The sequence below is a fragment of the Amblyomma americanum genome, chromosome 6 (assembly GCF_052857255.1).
Source record: "Amblyomma americanum isolate KBUSLIRL-KWMA chromosome 6, ASM5285725v1, whole genome shotgun sequence".
In the NCBI taxonomy this organism is placed as follows: Eukaryota; Metazoa; Arthropoda; class Arachnida; order Ixodida; family Ixodidae; genus Amblyomma; species Amblyomma americanum.
Genome location: NC_135502.1, coordinates 191,489,394 through 191,513,806, shown reverse-complemented (window position 1 = coordinate 191,513,806; position 24,413 = coordinate 191,489,394). Strand labels below are relative to the sequence as shown.

At 44.7% G+C, this 24,413-nt stretch overlaps 1 protein-coding gene across 8 annotated transcripts in view; it reads left to right on the top strand.

Moving 5' to 3' along the window:
* Positions 1-824: 824 nt before the first annotated feature.
* The window catches only part of Miga (mitoguardin), a 148,745-nt gene continuing 125,156 nt past the window's right edge, over positions 825-24,413 (top strand). For 3 of the 8 annotated variants that reach the window (XM_077628261.1, XM_077628260.1, XM_077628259.1), the window contains exons 1-2: positions 913-1,115; positions 5,477-5,597. In XM_077628261.1, the coding sequence (XP_077484387.1) occupies positions 5,485-5,597 (113 nt within the window). In that variant the 5' untranslated portion in view covers positions 913-1,115; positions 5,477-5,484. Of the gene's footprint in view, positions 1,116-5,476; positions 5,598-24,413 lie in introns of all 8 variants that reach the window. The other 5 variants (XM_077628262.1, XM_077628257.1, XM_077628255.1 and 2 more) reach the window with 5 other exon arrangements.

The following is a 24,413-nucleotide window of genomic DNA, read 5'->3' as shown; positions in this document are numbered from 1 at the left end:
TGAAGCATAGGAATAAGTTTGTGGAGTGCTCGCTAGGGCTGGTATACAGTATTCCTTTAACCTGTGGTCGGGTATACATAGGACAAACCGGCAGATGCCTTAATGAAAGGCTTGCTGAACACAAGCGGAACGTGGCAAACCCAAGGGACGGTAACCTGTCTCAACATTGTCATCACTGTCCTAGCAAAACATGCGCGTCCATGTTCGGCGCATGCACAGTAGAGGCGAAAAGTATAGACCGCTGCACACGTGAAATAATCGAAGCCCGGTTGATTAGGAAAAGGGGAGCGGACTGCGTTAGCACGCCTTCTGTTAATCTTTCTGACAAGGAAATCGCTTTCCTAGACTGCAGTGGTGGGCGCATGCGTAGAGTGTGATCTTTTGTATCCTTTGTGTATTTCCATGCTTGCTTCGCTATATATATGCCTCTGTATTTCAATAAACCCCAGTTGAAAGTTAGCGCTGTCCCATCTTCCTCTAGCGTCCTCGTTTTTTTTTTTTTTGCGCTAAAGGCTTTGCCATTATGATTTAAAAGCATGTTTTTTATCATTAAAAAACTAAAAGTTATTGCTCAAAGCCCGAAAAAAGGCTGAAATAGCATGATCAAGCGCCGTGCACCACAATCTCCCAGCCATCGAAACCGAAAACGAGGTTCATCTTTTAGCGTTTTTATGTTCCCAGTGCTGATTTGGTCAGCATCCCTAGATAGAGGGTCATCTGACTGTGCCGCCATACGGCGGATGCACGCTCTACGGCGGGCAAAAAATCCCCTGACGCTTCAGGCATGTTCTTCAGGAGGCATTGAAGGCACCTAGGGAAGAATAACGTTCGCAGCGATCCTAGCGGAAACTACCCTTCTTTTGCCTCACTTTTCCACTAAAGTTTGGCACACTCTATCTTCTAGTTTACTCTACTATAAGTATTCTATGTATGCTAAAGCAGCGCACATGGCGACGGTCGTCACGGCGGCGGCTGCAGCGGCAATGCCGGCCTGCTGCAGCGAGGAGCTCGCTTGCGGGTTCCCGCAGATCGTCGGGACGGTGCCTGACGAATGCCCCAGTTGGCCGCCTGAGCGAGACACCCGCAGCTCCGCCTAGACTGTTGCGGCTCAAAATGTGAGTGATGCCACGCGGGTGTTTCGAGCCTCTCGTGTTCGCGTTGCCCTGGGACAGAGTTCATTACACTTGGGTTTGTCGAGATCACCCCTCCTCACGCGGTTATCTGCTCCAGTGGCCCGTTCATTCATTCATTCCCCATTTCGCAAAATGAAGCCTGATGATGAGGGATGCCACGGTGATTTAATTCCTCCTCTGGAGAGTCCCAGACGAGGCGTCCGTAGACGCGCTTCCTTCTATTTCATTCACTAAGCACAGGCCGCTGGGATCGACCTGCTGCTGCAGCTCCTTGGACAGGGAGAAAGATTCGAGTGGTGATACCTTTGCGCGCACGTGTTGCAGTGGCCTCGCACATGAAAGCTGAGTCATGCAGAGAAGGCATCCGCGAGGTTGGTTTTACGTCGGTTACAAAATTCGCTGATTGGCTGGCGTCATCAGTGACGCCAACAGAGTAGAAGCCTCCACATGCACAATCGAGTCTCCTGAAGAACTATCTAAGCGAAAAGGAGGCTTGCCGGAACTCTCCGCATTGCTCGGGAGAATCAACTCGCATGCCCCACCAGTCACTTGGATTCGGCGAACACATAAGGGTCATTTTATTCCAAACTCATTTGTGACTTTTTAGTGAACCGTCAAAAGCAATTTCTCATATCTCGCGGGAAAAAAAATTCCTGTCATGTGACAGTCTACTGAATTTCTAGACTAGTGCAGAACTATGCCTCCGTAAAAAATTCACAGTGAAATGTTTATTTCCTCTTTTGCCCTACAAATTTTTTGTGGACATTTTGTATGAGTCATATTTTTTTATCATTTGTCAAGCCATTTCCTGCACAAGGTTTTTACGTTTCTTGTGGTTAGTTTTTTTAGCTAAACGCTCAATTTTGGAACCTTCTTTAAAAAGGCCACTGCTCGTACTACACGGAAAAAATGTCTACAATAAAAGAATAACGTTCAGAAAAAAAAATGCCAAAGTTGCAAAAAATTGCATTGTGCTCCGTATTCAAACGAAAATATTATACTGAGCTGCTCACTGCAAAAATGCAAAATACTATTCCTCTAATAGCCCGTTTTGTTGTAATTTTGCTCAGCAATTTTGATCGAGGTCTCTTTTTGTTTTAATTGAGAAAAATTTTGTAATCTGGGTACCACAGCACTGGCCAGGGTAGCCCCATACTGTCACTTCACTGCAGAACACAACCTCGGTGCTGTTCAGACTGCTCACTCTTCATGACCAGGTGTTATGCGTCCGCTTTGAGAGATGTTGGCATTATGTGTGTAAACACATGTGCTGATAGAATCAAGTGACTCGATGGGGGCATCCACAGAAGCAAGTATGATTGCCTGGGGAGATCGCAGTCTCGACTGTGGTCTACCATGACCATGACAGGGCAACCATGACCGGTGCTCTGGCACTCAGCTTAAAAAAAAACTTCTTTCTAACATAACATAACATAAACATTTTATTGTGAATTTTTTGTGGGGACCAAAATTCAAAAGTCTGTCACTTGAGAAGAAAATTTTTTTCTCATTAGATGTTAGAGGAAATTGCTTTTGGCAGCTCAATAAGAGGCCACTAATTTTTCGAACGAAATTGAAGAAGGTCGAGCACAAGCATTGGTATGTTGGGCATGGAATGACCCATAATGTAATTAGAGAATTTTAAAAATTTATATATTGACGGAAAGCTAGATAGAGACTGAAGGGGATGGCAAATCATTTCAAGCACAGTGTTAAGTAGCTCTGCTGGCTGCCGTAGTGTGGAAGCGGAGCATTGCATGTCCTTGAGCAGGTGCTGCCCCAGGAACAGATTGTCCTGCCTTTGAAGAAAGCTTGCCTGGCACAGGGAAAGTAACTATTCTATCCATGTACATCCTCACGAAATAATTTGAAGGTTGGTTCTTTTCTTGCCCGTCCTCTGCGGTGGCATCAGCGACAACACCCCCCCTCCCCCGAGAAGCAGTGCACCGCAAAAGCAGGTGCTCGCCCAGGCCACATGACCTTCACACCTTCTGGCAACCTGCCTATCTGATTGGGAGCAGAGTGCCCACCGCGGAGTTGTTGTTTCATGTTTGTTTTCAGCTTTGTCAGTATTCTGTCATCATATAATTGAACAGAGCTTCTGCGAACAAGCTAGCAGATTCTGGATGCAGGGTACACGGACCATATCATTTTGGGTTGCAACAGAAAAGTAAGAAAACTAAAGGCTACGGCTTCAATGTCTGCTCTAGACAAAGGACAAAAACAAACCCACAGTTCTTTGTGTACGCTGCCCTGCACTTGGTCTCAGAAATACAGGCAGCAGGTATGATGAGGGCGTCGTTTTTTCTGCACCAGAGAAAAACTTAATAAAGACTAACAGATTAGTAGAGGCTCAAGTGACCAAGCATGGGACAAAGTTTTTGCCATGCTCTGAGGGAGTTGTGTATAAGATTCCTCTATACATGGACAAATATACATTGGCCAGACACCTGAAAGAACAGCAGGATTCATTAGATTCATCTAAGTCTACTATATTTTGCTGACCATTACCGTGATTGCAAATCTTGTTTTACTTCATTGCATCATAGTGACATTTTGTTCAAACACCCTGTCTTATGATTAACAGCAGAGGTCAGCAAAGCTTGCCACATGAGGAAAAAAAAATCAAGATTTTGCATCAACCAGCCCTAAAGTTGTCTACCTGTGTTCCTTGATCCCATGTAGTAGCATGTGCATTATGTTTGGTTGTATGATTATTGCTTTATTGCTTTCCTTGTTTGCTAGCAAGGCACTTTCTTTGTGAGATGTCCTGTTTTCCTCCCTCTTTCACCCTCATCTTTTTCACTCTTATCCTCAAAGTTTAGCAGATATGTAAGAGGCAGGTTCTGAACTTTGTTGAGGTTCTTGTGTGTATGCTCAGACAGGCAGAGCACAAGGGTGCGTCTAAAAATTGACATGCAGAAAGCCAAAGTAATGTTCAGCGCTCTCTGGAGTGGAACAGCACTTCACAATTGGTAACAAGGCACAGGAAGTGGTAAGGGAATACGTCTACTTGGGGCAGGTAGTGGCTGCACATCCGGATTATGAGAGGGAAGTGACTAGAAGGCTAAGAATGAGTTGGAGAGCATATGGCAGGTTCTCTCAGATCATGAATAGCAGTTTACCAATAACCCTCGAGAGAAAAGTGTACAGCAGCTGTATCTTACCGGTACTCACCTACGGGGCAGGAACGTGGAGGCTAACGAAAAGTGTTCAGCTTAAGTTAAGGACAACGCAGCGAGCCATGGAAAGAAAAATGATAGGTGTAACCTTAAAAGACTGGAAGCGGGCAGAGTGGGTGAGGGAACAAACGCGGGTTAATGACATCCTAGTCGAAATCGAGAGGAAGGAATGGGCTGGGGCAGGGCATGTAATGCGAAGGCAAGATAACCGCTGGATCTTAAGTGTAAATCAAAGAGAAGGCAAGCATAGCATGGGGTGGCGGATGAGATTAGGAAGTTTGCAGGCATAGGGTGGGCGCAGCTGCCAAAGGACAGGGTTAACTGAAGAAACATGGGAGAGGCCTTTGCCCTGCAGTGAGTGTAGTCAGGCTGATGATGATGATGATGATACTCCGGCATCCTTAGTGAGCGCCGGTGATGGTCAGTCACATCAGGCTGATGATGCCGCTTCAAGCGCAAATTCAGTCCTCCTACAGTCCAACGATGCCGAGACAGCACAGCTATGGCACAGTGGCTGCGCCATAGGCGCATTATGCACAGAACAGATTATGCGCATTATGCAGTGGCTGTGTCATTGGCGCATTATGCACAGAACGTTCGACACCCTGTCTGTCATAGATTCGTGAAGCAGCGCAGCCCCAACAAGAGGGGGAACCGGTCTGGCCAGGCTGGTGGTGACTGGTGCACTTCGCGCGAAATCGAGACATGTTCCATTCCTCGCTGGAAGCTGCCGAACGCGCTGGTGGTTGAGCGCCGCTGGAGTGTGGAGGGTCGTGCTTTAGCCAACGTGATGTCGCTTTGTCAGGCATACGCTACGTCTGAGTATAGATGTGCCTTAACAGGCAGCCTTTTCTAGTTTTTGTTATGAAATGATGCAGTGTAAACGTGGATCATCATGTGAAGTTCACCGATGCTTGGTGAATTGAATTTCTTCTCTCATGTTTCAGTTTTGGTCACGAATACACGAGATGTCACTTGAGGCATCCAAAAAAAGCAACTTAATACTTATTCATTCTGGCTGAGGGTTGGAGCAACCAGGCCATTATTTTGTAGGCCTCACATGATGTCAGCCACCGTTTAGCTGGTGAAACCAGAACAGCATGTGAGAAGAAATTCATTTATAAATTCAGTCCAAAGCCAGAACCCCTTCGCTTTGGCCAGTGCTGGTCATGCTGCAGGTGACGCCCCGGCTCAGCTTCCCGGTGAGCGAAGCACCACGCCGGAGCAAGATCATCATCGCATCAGCTGGCATTGGCATCATCCTGCTCGGCGTGTTGACCAGGCGGGTGGCATTTCTTTGCTTGTTTGGTGGTTGATGAAACTGGCTTCTTCATTTGTGTCTTTTGCCCTGGTTTTGTTTCTTACCAAGACATTTTTTTATTTTCTTTGACATGCCCCTAAAGGCACTTTCAGAAGCAGAATTAGGTTTTACTCTTTCTCGAAATACATGATCAGTATTAGACAGGAGGCCCCATCGTTGGGACCTCCTGTTATTATTAAGCGAAACGGTGATATGTATACAACATACCAACTTTAATAATAACCAAATGTGTAGTTTTCTCTATCAGGAGATATACGTAAAGAGGGAGGGAGTGTGCAGTAGAAAATTAGAAATATCGAGAACAAAAACAAAACATCAGAGACTAAGCATAAGAGGGCGTGAAAGAATTGCAAGGCTTGTCTCTCCTCTGCCACAGCACTGGAGGGAGGACCTTACCTTCGGGCTTAGGAATTGGCTGGCAATAGCACAGGACAGTCAGAGTTGAGTGAGTGTTTATTTTTACAGGCAGACAAAGCACAAAAGTAGGCATCTGTCTAAGAGGCTGGCGAATAGGCACGAATGTCTGACGAGTGTCGGTCTCTCAATACACAAAACGGTGAGGAAAAAAAATGGATAAGTTATGTGCACGGAAGAGCGGATGAAAATGGTAAACCTAATATACAGGCATTGACACAGAGTGGTATTAGAGGGTTAAACCGCTAAATATAAGGCGGGCATTCAAAGCAACCAGACATGATCTAAGAAGACAAATTCCTCCTAAAGTGACAACAAGTATGTATTCAACTGTTTTTTGAAGACTGCTAACGAAGATGATTGATTTACTAAGGCCATGACGGCAGGGCGGTGATTTAAAAAATCTGGCATAACAAATGATTGTTGTTGCATGCCGTAATTTTGTTTGTATTTTAACTTTGTTGTAAACTGTATACCTTGTGTTATATTCGTGTTGTTTCGGGAGGTATGTTTCAAAAAATTCTCTTTCATTAAGGTTGATTGCGTGGAATATGGTAATTGCTGTTTTCCCATTAATTAGGTTTCCGATGTTAATACATTCTTATTCTTGAAGAGAGGAGCAGAATGACTTGTGAAGGGTGTGTTCTCAATAATGCATAATATGCATTTCAGTAAAACATGTTGGTTTTCGTCATCATTCCCCGAACAGATAAACAGTATTGAAGGTGTGAATGCACTAGACTATAATATAGCTGTTATTTTTTTCAGTTGTGGAAGTAATAGATTCCTTAGTTTATTAATAATACCTATGGATCTCACAATACTGGTTTTCATGTTGTCGGTATGATTTTTCCAGTTCATATGTTCCTCGAACACAACCCTATGAAATCTATGAAATGCGCAGCACTGGATAACTTCATCAGAAAACTTTAGTACTATGGTGTCAACGATATGCCTACCACGAGGCCAAAAAAATGTGTTTTTTTTTGTGTTTAATTCTAATTTGTTTATTCTGCGCCACTCATAAACTTTCCTTAGACAGATATTAGCTTCTCGATGAACAGCACATAAGTTTCCACCAGCAAAAAAAAACATTAGTGTCATCGGCATATAACATTGTCTCTTGTTTGAGGCATGTTAGTGATATCATTGATGTATAAAAAGAAAAGAAGTGGACCGAGAATGGACCATTGTGGTACACCAAATTTGATTTCTCCTAGTACAGATCGCGAACTAAGTATTTCTGTGTACTTTAGTCTCTTAGTTAAAAAACTTTGAACTCTGAAGATCAAGTCCCCTTATGTCATACTCATTTAACTTTTGCAGTAAGATGTCATGCTTGATGGAGTTAAACGCTTTATTAAAGTCAAGAAATATTCCTACTGTATAGAGTTGATTCTCAAAATTGCTTACTATTTTTTCTTTATTATGTAGCAGCACCATTTCCATACACTGTTGTTTTTGAAACCTTTATTGTTTTTGTGTTATAATGATATTTACAGCGCAGAAATTCAGAATACGTTCATTGATCACTTGTTCGACTAATTTTTAAAAAGTTGGCAAGTTTGAAATTGGTCTGTAGTTGTTATTGTCATTACTGTCACCCCCTTTAAATATTACCGATACATTTGCAATAAAACTTGTTGCTGGGCTGGTTGGTGACACATACCTGAATAAAGATGTAGCGCAAAAGAGACGAGCACGGGAGGGAGACAGCGTTCGTCTTTGTCGTGTCTCCCTCCCGTGCTCGTCTCTTTTGCGCTACATCTTTATTCAAGGATACCTTTGCAGTTTTAAATTCATCGGGGAAAATGCCAGTAAACAATATGAGATTGCAAATGTATGGGAGTGGTTTGCTAATGTACACGGTGACGGTTTTTATTATTTATTTACAAAAGACTGCTGGCTTTATTGCAAAGCCTTAAGCAGGAGTGGTTTTTAAAATACACTTTGTCAAGAAGGAAATCTCCTTGTAGTACACGCTATTCAGTAGGCAATACAGAATAAATGAACGTGAAAAAGAAACCACATTATACAATAGTAAACGACACCTCGCATCAAAATGAGCACTGGGGAGAAAAAAAAATAATGTTGAATGCTACAAATTTATTATGAATTATTAAGCAAAGCTGTAAACGACTCCACAGTAGAAGCTTGTGCAATATTTGCTTTCAGGACATTCCATTCCCGCACAGTACGGTGGAAACAAGAATTATATGTTCCTGTGTGGCATGAGTACTCCTTCACTTTTAAGGAATGGTAGGATCGTGTTGAACGAGCCGCGATGAGCTCAGTGTACTTGCTGGTGTTAGTTCCTAACTTGTTGTGAACAATCATTTCCATCTCACCCGTAGGTGCAAGATATAAAGGCCTGCCTAGACTAGTTGAAATATAAGACGTGTAAGTGGGGTTGCAAGTGTCCTCCAAAGCGTTTGATGATAAGTTTACCCAACATTTTCTAAAAATAGAAAATGTTGGTTAAACTTATTCATGATTGAATCTCCTGTGTACTGTATTGTTCCGTCATCTCAGAAAGAGAGCTTTCTTTGATGTTAGGAAGCAGTTTATTTAATATTTTCCAGGCGTTTTAGGGCCATTAAGAGTATTATGAATTTGTTCCTATAATGTACCTGTGAAATTTCAGTAGATGGCCTGTTAATAATGGTAGTGTGAAAATGGGTTGCGCAAAAGGAACACTCACATGAGAGAAGACAGTACAAGCGCTTGTCCCGTCTTTACTCTACGAAGAGCCAGCTTGCCCAGCAACTCATCTTGATGAGCATGTGCAGTGGTGCTAGCACATTCAGTCTTGAGTGGCCATGCATAGCAGTGCAATCACAAGTGACATCAAAGGAGCGGTCGCATTCCCCCTCTCTTTAGTTTTCCCGAGACAGGGGGTGCATCTGTACCCTGGGAAGTGCACCACACCAGGTCTCGGAGACGAAAGCCAAGATAGCTCATCTGAGGCAGCATTCAGATGTTGGTATGCATGGCAGGATATATGTATATATATAGAATATATAGGTATAACATGGCCAACATCACACAAGCACTACAAGAGCGTCTGAAAAAAAGAGACTGGGGTTTCTTGACACACACTGCAAGAAATGCAAGCCTGATGACAGCAGGGCAGATGAAGATGGTGAATCAGGTCAGGTTTCCACGTGTCAGGCCCTCTACCAAGACTGCACTGTGTATTTATTTATTTATTTGATGCCTGCTTCGCCTTTGTAGGGATTACAGCAAGGGGATACATGAAAATAAGCATCACATTTGAGACAAATAAAGAAACTAATGACACAAAGCGCGGTAAAATCATCATTAGAAACAATGAATACAATCATAGACGGAAGATATTCTACTCTCGTATAGATCTAACAAGAAATGAATAGCGCAAGATGCCACCTTTAAAGAAAAATTCATTTGCTTTGAGACTGTGGTCCCTTCTTTTGGATGTGTAGGATGGCGCTTGGATGTACTTTTCCTTATCTATTCCAGTTTTGGAATGGTAGATATGAAAAATTTCAACCTGAGGTTTCGTCTACGATCTTTCAAGTCATCCCATTTAAGTTTACTTTTGCTTTTTCTCATACTAAGTTGACGATTCCATGTACCTAAAATGAATCGCACTGCCCTATTTTGTATTTTTTTCAAGCGTATCAGCCAGCTCTGCTTGCTGATACGCTTGCTGATAAGCGTGCTTGCTCTGCTATTGTTTGTGTTCTGCGCTTGTTGCTTCTCAGTGGGGACGTAGAAGTAAACCCAGGGCCCATGACAAAGGCGCAGGAAGAGAAATTAGACACCGTGGCAGAAACCGTATTACGACTTGAAGCGAGCAACGCCACTCTTATTGAAGCGGTAACAAAAGTGCTAAACATTCATGCGACACTGAAAACAGACCTTGAAAATCTAACCAAACGTGTTCAAGAACTTGAAACAAAACTTGAATTGGCTTCATCTGTTAGTACTTCTGCAAATCACGAAAGTGGGTTATCTAACATCGTCAATAAAATTGATGACTTAGAAAACCGGTCGCGCCGTTCAAATGTTCTGTTTTATGGTATCGCCGATAGTGACTCGTCTGAAAGTTGGGAGACGTCAGAGCAACTTGTCAACGACTTCTGCCTCGATAAGCTTGGAGTCACTGTTACTTCCGTTGCTAGGGCGCATCGTGTGGGCCGTTTCTCGACCGAGAAGGCACGGCCAATTATAGCGAAGTTTATCAACGATAAAGAAATTGAAGCCATTCTAAGTAACGGCCGCAAGCTAAAGGAAACAAATTTTAGCATCGGACGTGATTATTCGCTTGCTGTCCGTAACAAACGTCGACAGCTGCTGCAGTTCTCGAAAACGATTAAAAAAGATGGTGACCGCGTGCGTTTGGCTTTCGATAAATTGCATATCAATAAGGACACGTATCTGTGGGATGTCGCCAGTGGCCGAGCGGTGCCAGTTAGTCTTTCCACGACCGACTGACCGGTTCCAACGGCCACCTCATCTTTTCCAGCGTCTTCATGCTCGTTGAACACTCGTCTTAATTCAGAGAATAGCAGTAGTTTCCTTTTCACTAATATCCGAAGTGTACTTTCAAAATCTGTTGCCCTTTCTTCCCTCGTCGATTCAACGTGCGCTTCACTTCTGATATTAACTGAAACTTGGTTGGACGATACTATTCCGGATGCTAACATTCTTCTCAGTGAATCCGAATTTTGCTTTTTTCGTTGTGATAGAAAAAATAGAAAAGGGGGTGGCGTCCTTATTGCTACAAAGAAACAAATATCTGCTGTCCCGATCACTGTCACTACTTTTCTTGAATGTGTTTGGATACGATGCAAAATTGGTATTGCTGATGTTGTTATTGCTGCCTTCTACCGACCGCCAGATATGACTGCCACATTTTCAGGTGAATTTCATAGAATATTGAGTGACTTATACGTGCGTTTTCCTAACTCCATTTTCCTTGTATTTGGTGATTTTAACTTCCCAAACATTGATTGGCCTAATCTTACGGTTAACCCCAGTGACCAGGAAGCCCACATGTTCCTTCATACTTGCTTAGATTTTTCGCTTGTTCAACTTATCACTGATCCTACCCGCCGCTCCGCCACAACGGCAAATATTCTTGATCTCGTCCTAACAAATAACCCTGAGGTTTGTTTCGATATCTTGCATTTACAAGGCCTATCCGATCATGAAATCATCACCGGGTACATCACTCGTCCATTTGGTAGAAAGAAAACATCCACTAAGCGAATTCATTGCTACAACCGCGCTAATTTCGATGGGATTAACTCTGCACGGCAATCATTTTCGGAGGACTTCCTAGCTCACTGTTCATCTCGCTCTGTCGAAACAAATTGGAAATCACTTAAAGACACATTAACTAATCTTGTTGACAAGTTTGTGCCGGTCATCACCATCAGATATCATAAAAATGCACCATGGTTCACAAATCGCCTTCGTCGTCTTAATAATAAGAAAAAACGCTTGTACCGCCAAGCAGTCAAAACAGGTCTTCCATCATCATGGACAAAGTACAGGCATTGCGATCATGAATATCAGTCACTGCTTAATACAACTCACGACCTGTCCACCATGTTAACCAATAACTGTCATAGATTTTGGCGCGTCATCAATCCGAGTTCCCACCCCGAAATCGTACTAACTAATCCTGACGGTGATCCTGTAACTGAAAATGAGTGTGCACAGCTTCTTAACGACGCATTCGTCTCAGTGTTCACCCATGAAGATACCACTTCCTCGCCCATGTTACAGTCATCTTCCGTCACTTCCATGCCAGAAATTATCATTAACGAATCAGGAATTCTAGCCCTATTGAATAACCTCAAAGTTACTACTAGCTCTGATCACCTTGGATTTAATAACAAAATACTAAAGAATGCCTCTCTAAACCTCTATCAAGTATTGACATCACTTTTTTCACAATCATTATCATCTGGTACAATTCCTGACGACTGGCGTACAGCGAAAGTAATACCCATTTTCAAATCCGGAGACCGCACCATTCCACTTAACTATCGCCCTATCTCATTAACCAGCAACATCTGTAAACTCCTGGAACACATAATTCATACTCAAGTAATTAATTATCTAGAGGAGCACGATATCATTTTCAAATACCAGCACGGTTTTCGCAGGGGTTATTCATGCGACACACAACTCACTGGATTTACTAACGACATATTTTCCGCAGTAGACGCTGGCTTACAGGTTGACGCAGTATTTTTAGACTATTCTAAAGCTTTTGATCGCGTTCCCCATCACAGGCTCCTAACCAAATTGACAAACTTAAATCTCCATCCCAGCGTTATTTCATGGATAAAACAATTCCTCGATAACAGAAAACAATTCACCTCTGTCAACGGCTTTAACTCGTCTTCTGTCCCCGTAACATCTGGAGTCCCCCAGGGAAGTGTACTTGGCCCTCTGCTCTTTTTAATTTTTATTAACGATCTACCCAAGTGTGTATCGTCTCAAATTAGGTTATTCGCGGATGATTGTGTAATATATCGTAATATTACTAATGAAACCGACCGCCAATCACTTCAAACTGATCTTGACGCTGTAACGGCTTGGTGTTCTTCCTGGCTAATGTCTCTAAATGCATCTAAAACAAAGTTAATGTCGTTTACTAACCGTTCCACTCGAATTGCTACAACATACTTCCTCAATAACGATAAAGTTGAACTTACAACAACTTACAAGTACCTAGGAGTTCACTTTCAGTCTGACCTAACTTGGCATTACCATATTAACACAATCTTAGCATCAGCAAATCGCGCACTCGGCCTTCTTAGGCGTAATCTCAAACACGCGCCTTCACACTTAAAAAAACTTGCTTACATCACGCTAATCCGCCCGAAAGTTGAGTATGCGTCTGCCATATGGGACCCTCATCAAGCTTACATCATAAACAACCTTGAATCCCTGCAAAACCGTGCTGTTCGCTTCATCTTTTCAGATTATTCACGCTTCACCAGTGTCACAGCATTAAAACAACGTGCCGAGTTGGAACCGCTATCATGTCGACGCCATTTCGCTCGCCTAACCTTGCTTCACAAACTGTATCACCATCCCACCCTCCACGACGACTTCTTTTTGCCACACCCTGCAGTCTTTCCTCGCCGCGACCACGTTAACAAAATAAAACGCGTCACATGCCGTTCATTGCTCTACTCGAAATCATTCATTCCTCGCACTATAATAGATTGGAATAACTTGCCATCACACATAGCTACTGAGGTTAACCCACAATCGTTTCAGCATTCGTTAAAACAAACCATGGACTAACAGATTTGGTATTTTTGTTGTATTATGTGCATTTACTGAGTATTTTCTTCTGCGTTGTTTGTTGTTGTTATTTGTGTACATTACTAGTTTTTAATTAATTATTACGTGTATTTTGTTTCTAATGCCTGTGCCATATTTTTATGCTTGTATCGCCCCCCCCTATGTAATACCCTCGCACGAGGGCCCTTAGGGGTATTGTAAATAAATAAATAAATACGGGTCCCAGCAAACACATGCGTATTCTAACAATGAGCGCACATGAGTGAAATACAATCGTTCTTTTAAGTTAGATGGAAGTTGGCTGAAATTTCGTCTTAGAAAACCCAAAACACGTGCAGCCTTAACTTTTATGTGGTGAACGAACGTGCCTTGTCCACCTCAAATCACTTGGTTAAATAAACTCCTAAATATTTATATTCCCTAGCCATGCTTAAAGCAGCGTTACTTATGGTATACGTAGTCAACTGGTATGAGCGTTTCCTTGTAAAGGTGACATGAACGCACTTTTTAACATTCAACGACATTTCTGAATGGGCACACCAGGATGCTATTACATTCAAATCGTGCTGCAGGTATTCGGAATCACGTTCATTTTCTATAGTCCTGTAAAGTACACAGTCATCCGCGAACATTCTGAACGAAGATTTGAAGCCAATAGTAACATCATTATTATACAACAGAAACAAAAGAGGGCCCAGAACTGAGCCCTGAATAACTCCTGAGGTCACGGGAACATATTTGGAAGAACAACCGTTGAGAATAACCGACTGCTGTCTTAGAGAGAGATACTCGGCTGTCCATGCAGTAACGGATCCATTCAGTTTATAGCCCCGTAATTTACTAACAAGGAGGTCATGAGGAACAACATCGAATGCTTTTTTTAAGTCCAAGAAAATACAGTCAACTACTTTACGCTTATCTACTGCTAGAGCCAAATCATGCGTGAACTCAACAAGCTGCGTTGAGCAAGAAAAACCTTGCCGCAATCCGTGTTGACTAGGATGCAGAAGATTATGTTTAACCAAATGTGTCATTATACAGCTATAAAGGACATGTTCAAATATTTTACATGTTATACTAGTTAAAGACACCGGCCTGTAGTTCTCAACGTCATTTCTTGGTCCATTCTTATGAACAGGTGTAACATGTGCTAATTTCCAATCACGAGGTAGTGCTTTCTCAACTAAGCACTTCCGAAATAGACAGTGAAAGTACTTAGATAACGTTGCTGAATAGTTCCTTATCGCTGCTGGAATATCATCTGGGCCACACGCTTTAGCTGGTTTGACGCTTTTTGATAATTTTCGAATACCAGGCACACTAAAAGTGACCTCAGGCATCACTTCTGTCTCAGTGTAAGGAACCGTGTTAACAACATGTGAACAACTTTGACTAAACACAGATGAAAAATAGTTACTAAAGATGATTGCCTTAGACTTATCATCGTCAACGATTGTGTGAGAATATTTTAGAGAAGGAATAGATGTATTTTCCTTCCCATTGAGACGAACGTATCTCCAAAACTGTTTCGAGTCCTCTACCAACTTCTTACCGTGGCTCGAGAAATAAGAATTCTTAGCTACTTTAGCTAGACTTTGAAAATTAAGCTTCAATGTTTTTAGCTCATTCTTGTGCTCCAAATAATTATTTTTTTTACATTTCCTGTACATTCGCCTTATACGTCGCAGTAGAGTACGCAGCTGAGTGGTAAACCATGGTTTATCCATAGTGTGTTTAGGTGACAAGACTCGAATGGGAACGAAAGTTTCACGCAGGGAAAAGAGTTTTTCTTCAGACGCATTCAATAACTGTTCAGTATTCAGTTCATCTGCTAGTGTATCAAAAGTGGGGAAATAAGTTTTAAATGCCGAATTTACTGCATCATAATTTGCTCTACTATATGAATACACCTTTCTGGCAACTTTTTTGGGAACAGATACATTCTAAACATTTACATCAGCCACATCTCTATTGTGGTCGCTAACACCGGTCCATTTTTTACCCATTTTTTTTCCAAAAACAGATGTAAACTGACTCGCGAAATTATTGAAGCCGAAATGATAGCTCGTTTAGGTTGCTCTTGCGTATCGAAGCCATCGATCGATCTTACCCGCAAGGAACCTTTGTACCTACGTCAGCGCCTGACTGTTCCGTTTGTTGCGCATGCATGATGTCAGCCATGCTTTACCTGTATATTCCGGGGCGAGGTTCAAAATAAACTGTTATAAGTCGACGCTCATGTCTCATCGTTTCTCTCCTTGTGTCCTCATACTGTGTGCGCTGTTCAATCCTGCCATGCCATCTGTGGGAAGGGGTTGTTATTTTCAGGGTTAAGTAAACAAAAATACTAAAACTGTTGATTGCCTTTACCTTATTTTATGAGGTCTTCCATCGTGACAATTCTGATAACCCGAGAGCGGGGAGCACAAACAGTTTAACGTTCTTGTGCCATGCAAACTGGTAACCTTTTTCATCAGCTCATTACCTCATGTGCCAGAAAAGCTTTTTGTTTTGCATTGTGAAAGTTTCATTCAGATAAATGTTTTTCTTTAATTCTTTCAGTTCAGTCTTTTTCTCGAGCCCTGCATTTCTTGTTGTACAAGATGCAAAGCGAGCCAGGATGGGCGGAAACTTTACATTTGTATCTGTGTTAGCTTTGCCGGTTTCGACATCTGTCGTTTCAGCTCGTGATTTCAACAAAAGGTGGTGGGCGGCTTCAGTGTCTTCTCCAGATAGGTGCAGAAGCTGCAGATTGCCTGCAAGGCAGTTCAGCTTTTTTAGCAAATTTTCATTTTCAGATAGGGTCAGGCCATGCACTTCTACATTAAGCCGCCTGCCGTACTGATCAAGGTCGCTAACTTGCTGCCGAAGCTCTTCAATTTCATGATATTTACTTTGACCTCCAGCTTTTCCACACGTTTGCGTTGACCTACAATATTTGTATTTTGTGGCTTCGTCTCAGTGATGACCTCATCATATATTGAAGACATTGCTTGCAAGACTGTTTCTTTGATTCCTTCCATATCATCTACCTTAACTTTCATTTCTAGAAGGATGGCAAGTTAGCGGTAAATCTCTGATATTTCATCAGGAAGGCTAAGTTCAGCTATGTCGTCTTCAGTTGTGGTATTCTGACCACTTCGGGCCTTGGCTGTTTTGCAAGTGACACATTTCCAGGATTTTAGGGCAGCCTCTGATTTCTTCGGTGCGCCCTTAGTATTACCCCAGAACAGGTGCCCGCATTATTACTGAATTGCCATTCAGAACAAGATGCGTGTATTTCACCGTCTGTAAACGAGTTGCCGCAGACAAGGCAGTCAGACATGATTCTAAAGAACACGATCGCTCAGCAGCAGCGGTAGCCACACAGCCATTAAGTACAAGTTAAAAGGAACCAACCTGTAACATATGAAGTGCTGGCTTAGAAGTGCACCAGGAACATTCGGCACAGCTGCTGCAGACTGTGCATGAACACTGTTGTCGATGTGGGTGTCTTTTATGGTGGTCTTGATGTGACATAGCTGTGACGTATCAATGAACTGTGCATAGGCGTTGTCTGCTAGTGGTCAGCTGGAGCGGGCTTGCAGAAAGGACAGGGCACGTGCAAGTGACAGGGTGAATCCTGTAACATATGAAGGGCTGGATTAGACGAGCGCCAGGAACATTCGGCACAGCTGCTGCTGAGTGTGTGTGAATACTGCTATCGATGTGGGTGTATTTTTTATAGTGGTCTTGAATTGACGTAGCAGTGACATATAAGTGAACGGTGCATGGGCGTTGTCTGCTAGTGGTCAGCTAGAGCGAGCTTGCGGAAAGGACAGGGCATGTGCAAGTGACAGGGTGAATCCTGTAACATATGAAGGGCTGGCATAGATGAGCGCCAGGAACATTTGGCTCAGCTGCTGCTGAGTGTGCGTGAATACTGCTATCGATGTGGGTGTTTTTTTTATAGTGGTCTTGAATTGACATAGCAGTGACATATCAGTGAGCGGTGCATAGGCGTTGTCTGCTAGTGGTCAGCTGGAGCGAGCTTGCGAGCTTACTCCTATTCCCAAGCCTTCGATGACTTCCATTGTGAGTTTGAGATGTGCAATGGCTTCCTCATATTTACTCTCATTCTTCAAACTGAGAGCGACAGAGGGATGGCGAGCAGTCATTATTGTGAACCATTTAAAAATTACTCCAAAAAACCACGCAGTTGTTTCTGCTTCAGTTGACAGCTTCCCGATTTCGATGTAATATCTAATCGCTGCTGGGGCTTCACGAAACAGCTGAACCGCTATCCCTACCTTCATTTTTGTAAAATGACCGTTAGATATGTGGATGTTGCTCAAGTTCGATGCGACCTGCAACTGGTCTGTGTCGAGTTTTAGAACAGCCTCCACATGCGCGATCGACACTTCATTGCTGGGCAACTTGAACCTTGCGACGATGGCATCGTTAAGATGCATCACATCTTTTCGCACCAAATGCCCTCTCAAATTTTTTAGCACATGCGCAGGGTCTGGCATGAAATACAAAACATTTTCGCTGTCACATGGATGTGGCACAGAACAAACAGTTACAGAACTGCGAGAACTCGACAGGTTCAGTGACCTCCACATGGAACGATTTGAACTACCCATGTCGCAAGTGACACATACCACGCGCAGTAATATCTGGGTGCACAACTGTATTAAATGAAAGACAAAGTCTTTGAGCTTATCTCCACTGACAAACGCACCTGTGTAGTGGTAGGCTATTACTTGCTTCCATCTGGTATTCAAACCACCTACCATGAAAACAAGGGCATGGTTGGCAGGCTGGTCACTTTCGGGGAGCGTGATCTTGCCAAGAAAGCAGTCACTGCTACGGTCCAGCTCCACACCTCTCCGAATTTCCAGCTCATCTAGGAAAAGGACGCAGTCCCTTTCAATCTCAGACATTGCAGCCACTTTGGCTTCCATTAAAGTTAGAATTTCTGTTAGCACACCAGGTAGGAAGGTCAAGTGTTGCAGTCTCCGGCACAGAGTCCTTCTAGATGGAAGCGGCTGCCCTTGTTCCAATAAAAGGTCGTAGCCGGCCGAACCACATGCAAACTTAAGCTGTAGCACCTTCTTGATCGTGTTGGCACCCCAGGAGCAATTCTTCCGGTTTTTCTTTTCCAAGGCAGCCTTTTGGTCCTGGTTTAGGAAGCTCAAATTTGCCGTCAACGTTGTAAGGTTTTCTTCGAGCTGCTTTTTTTTTTTGTAGCTTTTTTCAGCTTTTTGTTTGCCTGCAACAAACTTTCTTCTAACTGGCTGCGTTTTCTTTTTTCGTCTTGCAGCTCTTTTCGCAGCTCACTTGTGGACAGCGAGAAAATGTCGATTTGTTCTCCTGAATCTTCACGCGTGTTTTCAGGCATCGCTAGGGTCTCTTCCTGGTCAGGTGTCGTCTCAGGGGTTGGCGAAGAGCCTTTTGTAGCGTCAGGTGTAGAACTACCAGGAAAAAGCCGCGGTGCAGGCGGCTTTCTTCGCTTCGGCTCAGCTGTTCGCGCAAGAAAGAAATTAATTCATCAGTACCTAAACATATCCGGGGCTTTAGTGCTCCTCAGATTATCTGATGCGGATACTAGGCTAGCAAACCGAATGGGGGCAAACACTTACGTCTAAAATCAAACAACGTCGGGACAGCCGTTGACTTGAGGAGCCGCCGTCCATCCATTCTGTTGCCCTCAAACTGATCTTCCTCGAACTGGCGCTAAAATGAGAGAGACGATGAAACTGTCATTTCGCGCCTCTGGTCGTGTGCACGCAAACAAATGAGATAATAAAAAAGCGTTAAGGAAGCGGTGCGATATTACAAGCACAGGATCACGAAGTATTTCTGTGGACGCCAACCAAGCGACAGCACTAATTCGGGTGTCGGACGGGCAAATTTAACTTCACTTAAATTTGGCTTAACCTCGGACCTGTATTAGTGCGTTTGACAACGGTGTACTTCGCCTTGCGATGTGTCATTACATGGAGAAGAAAGAGCTGTATTCGGGATGAACTTCTGTACTGCGCAGGCACCTTGCTTCCTCGCGACCGCTTTCTTAAAGCGACGGACAGTTCACAATAGAAGTTTCTTCGCGACTAGTCGAATTGCCAGCCATGTACTGTAAACGACTTAATTTTCGCGAGGGCCTAACTTTGGGTTCATTGCGAATCGCAAATACCTGGAAAAATTATTCCCGTGAATAATTTGAGAAAAGGAAAGTGAAGGGGCCTATTATTTGTGCTGCGCAGAATTTAGCACTTGCGAAAAGACCACTTGCAAAATTCCAGAACGGCTGACTCGTAGGCAGGTTTTTGCAACCAAAACTGCCTGTTCATAGACTGCATTTTCACTTCCTACTCTGGCCACAAAAGTGGGTAGGTAGTACGTGGGAGGTTCACCTGTCAGCCTCTATTATATTCTTTTTTGAAAAGGAGAGAGGGGAATGCTCCTTAATCTGCGTGAACCGGAAGCCTCGACGGCTGCTACCAGCTTTCAAGATCGAGTGTAAAGGGCAGCTGTTGAAAGAGTACAATGGCGCATTCCTTCGACAAATACCGGGGTCCACCTGCTTCACGTGTTTTCACCGTGGCTCTGAACAAAAAAATGTGCGATCGCGAGAGAGTAAAGATCATCGTGAGACACTTCGTGAATGATACGGAAGTTCAGTGTAGCTCACTGAAAGTGAAAAGACGCAATGATTCATATATTTAGCTTGTAAGCCTTCACATAACTGGTAATTCAAAATGCTCCGCCTCAAGAACAAAGCGCGCTACTTCCAATGCCAGGCAATGCGATGCAACACGTGCTGTACTCACGTTTCTAACTAGGCTTCGAGCTGCAGCGTTGAAGGCACACAAAAATTCCTGTTGCGCACAGTGCGAGATTGGTGAACAAGGCAAAAACATATATTCAAACCGCACAAAGTCAGTGCTTACGAGCGGATGGGCGAAGCGGTGTGGTATAATGTTATTCCTACTGAAAGCACATAACTGTGAGCGACATTTAGAAAAAGATTCTAAAAGCTTTAGCGCAGACAACGACCACGAGAAAGACGGCACACAAACACAAGCGCTTGTGTGTGTGTGTGTGTGTGTCTCTCATCTTCCTCGTGGTCTGTGTCTGTTCGCGCTAAATTTTTTTACATTATCTATATGAACAAACTAGCCAAAAAAAGAAGTTTTAATGATGCATAAAAAGAGCACAGACATTGTGGCTTACCTCGCAGATATTCGCGTTGTCATTCGCCTTCCAGTTCTCACGCTTCACTTTCGCCTCCCATATTTTTCTCCGTCCCTCATCCCGTGGAAAACGGAAACATCGCGCTCCCTTCTTCGCCGAGCCGGCACACAATGGAACACAACACCCTGGCATGCTATTTTTCGTGAATTAAAGCAGTTCATCAGCTCAGAATCCAGCGCAAAACACGGCTTCGAACCCTCCACAGCAGCGGCACGAAAAGCGACTTGCCCCAAGATGGCGAGCGCGGAGAAGACGGCGGCGCGGCGCATGCCAAAGCGTGTCACCACCCTGGACAACGGCGCTGGCATCGAGGCACCCTAGGTCAGCTGGAGAGGGCTTGCGGAAAGGACAGGACACGTGCAAGTGACAGGGTGAATCCTGTAACATATGAAAGGCTGGCTTAGACGAGCGCCAGGAACATTTGGCACAGCTACTGCAGAGTGTGCATGAACACTGCTGTCGATGTGGGTGTCTTTTATGGTGGTCTCGATGTGACATAGCAGTGACGTATCAATGAACGGTGCATAGGCGTTGTCTGCTAGTGGTCAGCTGGAGAGGGCTTGCGGAAAGGACAGGGCATGTGCAAGTGACAGGGTGAATCCTGTAACATATGAAGGGCTGGCTTAAACGAGCACCACCAACATTCGGCTCAGCTGCTGCTGAGTGTGCATGAAAACTGCTGTCGATGTGGGTGTCTTTTATGGTGGTCTTGATGTGACATAGCAGTGACGTATCAATGAACGGTGCATAGGCGTTGTCTGCTAGTGGTCAGCTGGAGCGAGCTTGCGCAAAGGACAGGGCACGTGCAAGTGACAGGGTGAATCCTGTAACATATGAAGGGCTGGCTTAGACGAGCGCCAGGAACATTCGGCACAGCTGCTGCAGAGTGTGCATGAAAACTGCTGTCGATGTGGGTGTCTTTTTTGGTGGTCTTGATGTGACATAGCAATGACGTATCAATGAACGGTGCATAGGCGTTGTCTGCTAGTGGTCAGCTGGAGCGGGCTTGTGGAAAGGACAGGGCATGTGCAAGTGACAGGGTGAATCCTGTAACATATGAAAGGCTGGCTTAGACGAGCGCCAGGAACATTTGGCACAGCTACTGCAGAGTGTGCATGAACACTGCTGTCGATGTGGGTGTCTTTTATGGTGGTCTTGATGTGACATAGCAGGGATGTATCAATGAACGGTGCATAGGCGTTGTCTGCTAGTGGTCAGCTGGAGCGGGCTTGCGGAAAGGACGGGACACATGCAAGTGACAGGGTGAATCCTGTAACATATGAAAGGCTGGCTTAGACGAGCGCCAGGAACATTTGGCACAGCTACTGCAGAGTGTGCATGAACACTGCTGTCGATGTGGGTGTCTTTTATGGTGGTCTTGATGTGACATAGCAGAGATGTATCAATGAACGGTGCATAGGCGTTGTCTGCTAGTGGTCAGCTGGAGCGGGCTTGCGGAAAGGACGGGACACATGCAAGTGACAGGGTGAATGCTGTAACATATGAAGGGCTGCCTTAGACGAGCACCAGGAACATTTCGCACAGCTGCTGCAGAGTGTGCATGAACGCTGCTGTCGATGTGGGTGTCTTTTATGGTGGTCTTGATGTGACCTAGCAGTGACGTATCAATGAACGGTGCGTAGGCGTTGTCTGCTAGTGGTCAGCTGCAGCGGGCTTGCGGAAAGGACAGGGCATGTGCAAGTGACAGGGTGAATCCTGTAACATATGAAAGGCTGGCTTAGACGAGTGCCAGGAACATTTGGCACAGCTACTGCAGAGTGTGCATGAACACTGTTGTCGATGTGGGTGTCTTTTATGGTGGTCTTGATGTGACATAGCAGGGATGTATCAATGAACGGTGCATAGGCGTTGTCTCCTAGTGGTCAGCTGAAGCGGGCTTGCGGAAAGGACAGGACACGTGCAAGTGACAGGGTGAATCCTGTAACATATGAAAGGCTGGCTCAGACGAGCGCCACCAACATTCGGCTCAGCTGCTGCTGAGTGTGCATGAAAACTGCTGTCGATGTGGGCGTCTTTTATGGTGGTCTTGATGTGACATAGCAGTGACGTATTAATGAACGGTGCGTAGGCGTTGTCTGCTAGTGGTCAGCTGCAGCGGGCTTGCGGAAAGGACAGGGCATGTGCAAGTGACAGGGTGAATCCTGTAACATATGAAGGGCTGGCTTAGACGAGCGCCACCAACATTCGGCTCAGCTGCTGCTGAGTGTGTGTGAATACTGCTATCGATGTGGGTGTATTTTGTAGTGGTCTTGATGTGACATAACAGTGACGTATCAGTGAACGGTGCATAGGCGTTGTCTGCTAGTGGTCAGCTGGAGCGGGCTTGCGGAAAAGACAGGACACGTGCAAGTGACAGGGTGAATCCTGTTACATATGAAGGGCTGCCTTAGACGAGCACCAGGAACATTTGGCACAGCTGCTGCAGAGTGTGCATGAAAACTGCTGTCGATGTGGGTGTCTTTTATGGTGGTCTTGATGTGACATAGCAGTGACGTATCAATGAACGGTGCATAGGCGTTGTCTGCTAATGGTCAGCTGGAGCGGGCTTGCGGAAAGGACAGGGCATGTGCAAGTGACAGGGTGAATCCTGTAACATATGAAGGGCTGGCTTAGACGAGCGCCACCAACATTCGGCTCAGCTGCTGCTGAGTGTGCATGAAAACTGCTGTCGATGTGGGTGTCTTTTATCGTGGTCTTGATGTGACATAGCAGTGACGTATCAATGAACGGTGCATAGGCGTTGTCTGCTAGTGGTCAGCTGGAGCGAGCTTGCGCAAAGGACAGGGCACGTGCAAGTGACAGGGTGAATCCTGTAACATATGAAGGTCTGGCTTAGACGAGTGCCAGGAACATTCGGCACAGCTGCTGCAGAGTGTGCATGAAAACTGCTGTCGATGTGGGTGTCTTTTTTGGTGGTCTTGATGTGACATAGCAATGACATATCAATGAACGGTGCATAGGCGTTGTCTGCTAGTGGTCAGCTGGAGCGGGCTTGCAGAAAGGACAGGGCATGTGCAAGTGACAGGGTGAATCCTGTAACATATGAAGGGCTGGCTTAGGCGAGCGCCACCAACATTCGGCTCAGCTGCTGCTGAGTGTGCATGAAAACTGCTGTCGATGTGGGTTTCTTTTATGGTGGTCTTGATGTGACATAGCAGTGACGTATCAATGAACGGTGCATAGGCGTTGTCTGCTAGTGGTCAGCTGGAGCGAGCTTGAGCAAAGGACAGGGCACGTGCAAGTGACAGGGTGAATCCTGTAACATATGAAGGTCTGGCTTAGACGAGCGCCAGGAACATTTGGCACAGCTACTGCAGAGTGTGCATGAACACTGCTGTCGATGTGGGTGTCTTTTATGGTGGTCTTGATGTGACATAGCAGGGATGTATCAATGAACGGTGCATAGGCGTTGTCTGCTAGTGGTCAGCTGGAGCGGGCTTGCGGAAAGGACGGGACACATGCAAGTGACAGGGTGAATCCTGTAACATATGAAAGGCTGGCTTAGACGAGCGCCAGGAACATTTGGCACAGCTACTGCAGAGTGTGCATGAACACTGCTGTCGATGTGGGTGTCTTTTATGGTGGTCTTGATCTGACATAGCAGGGATGTATCAATGAATGGTGCATAGGCGTTGCGTTGTCTGCTAGTGGTCAGCTCTAGCCGGCTTGCGGAAAGGACAGGACGCATGCAAGTGACAGGATGAATCCTGTAACATATGAAGGGCTGCCTTAGACGAGCACCAGGAACATTTCGCACAGCTGCTGCAGAGTGCGCATGAACACTGCTGTCGA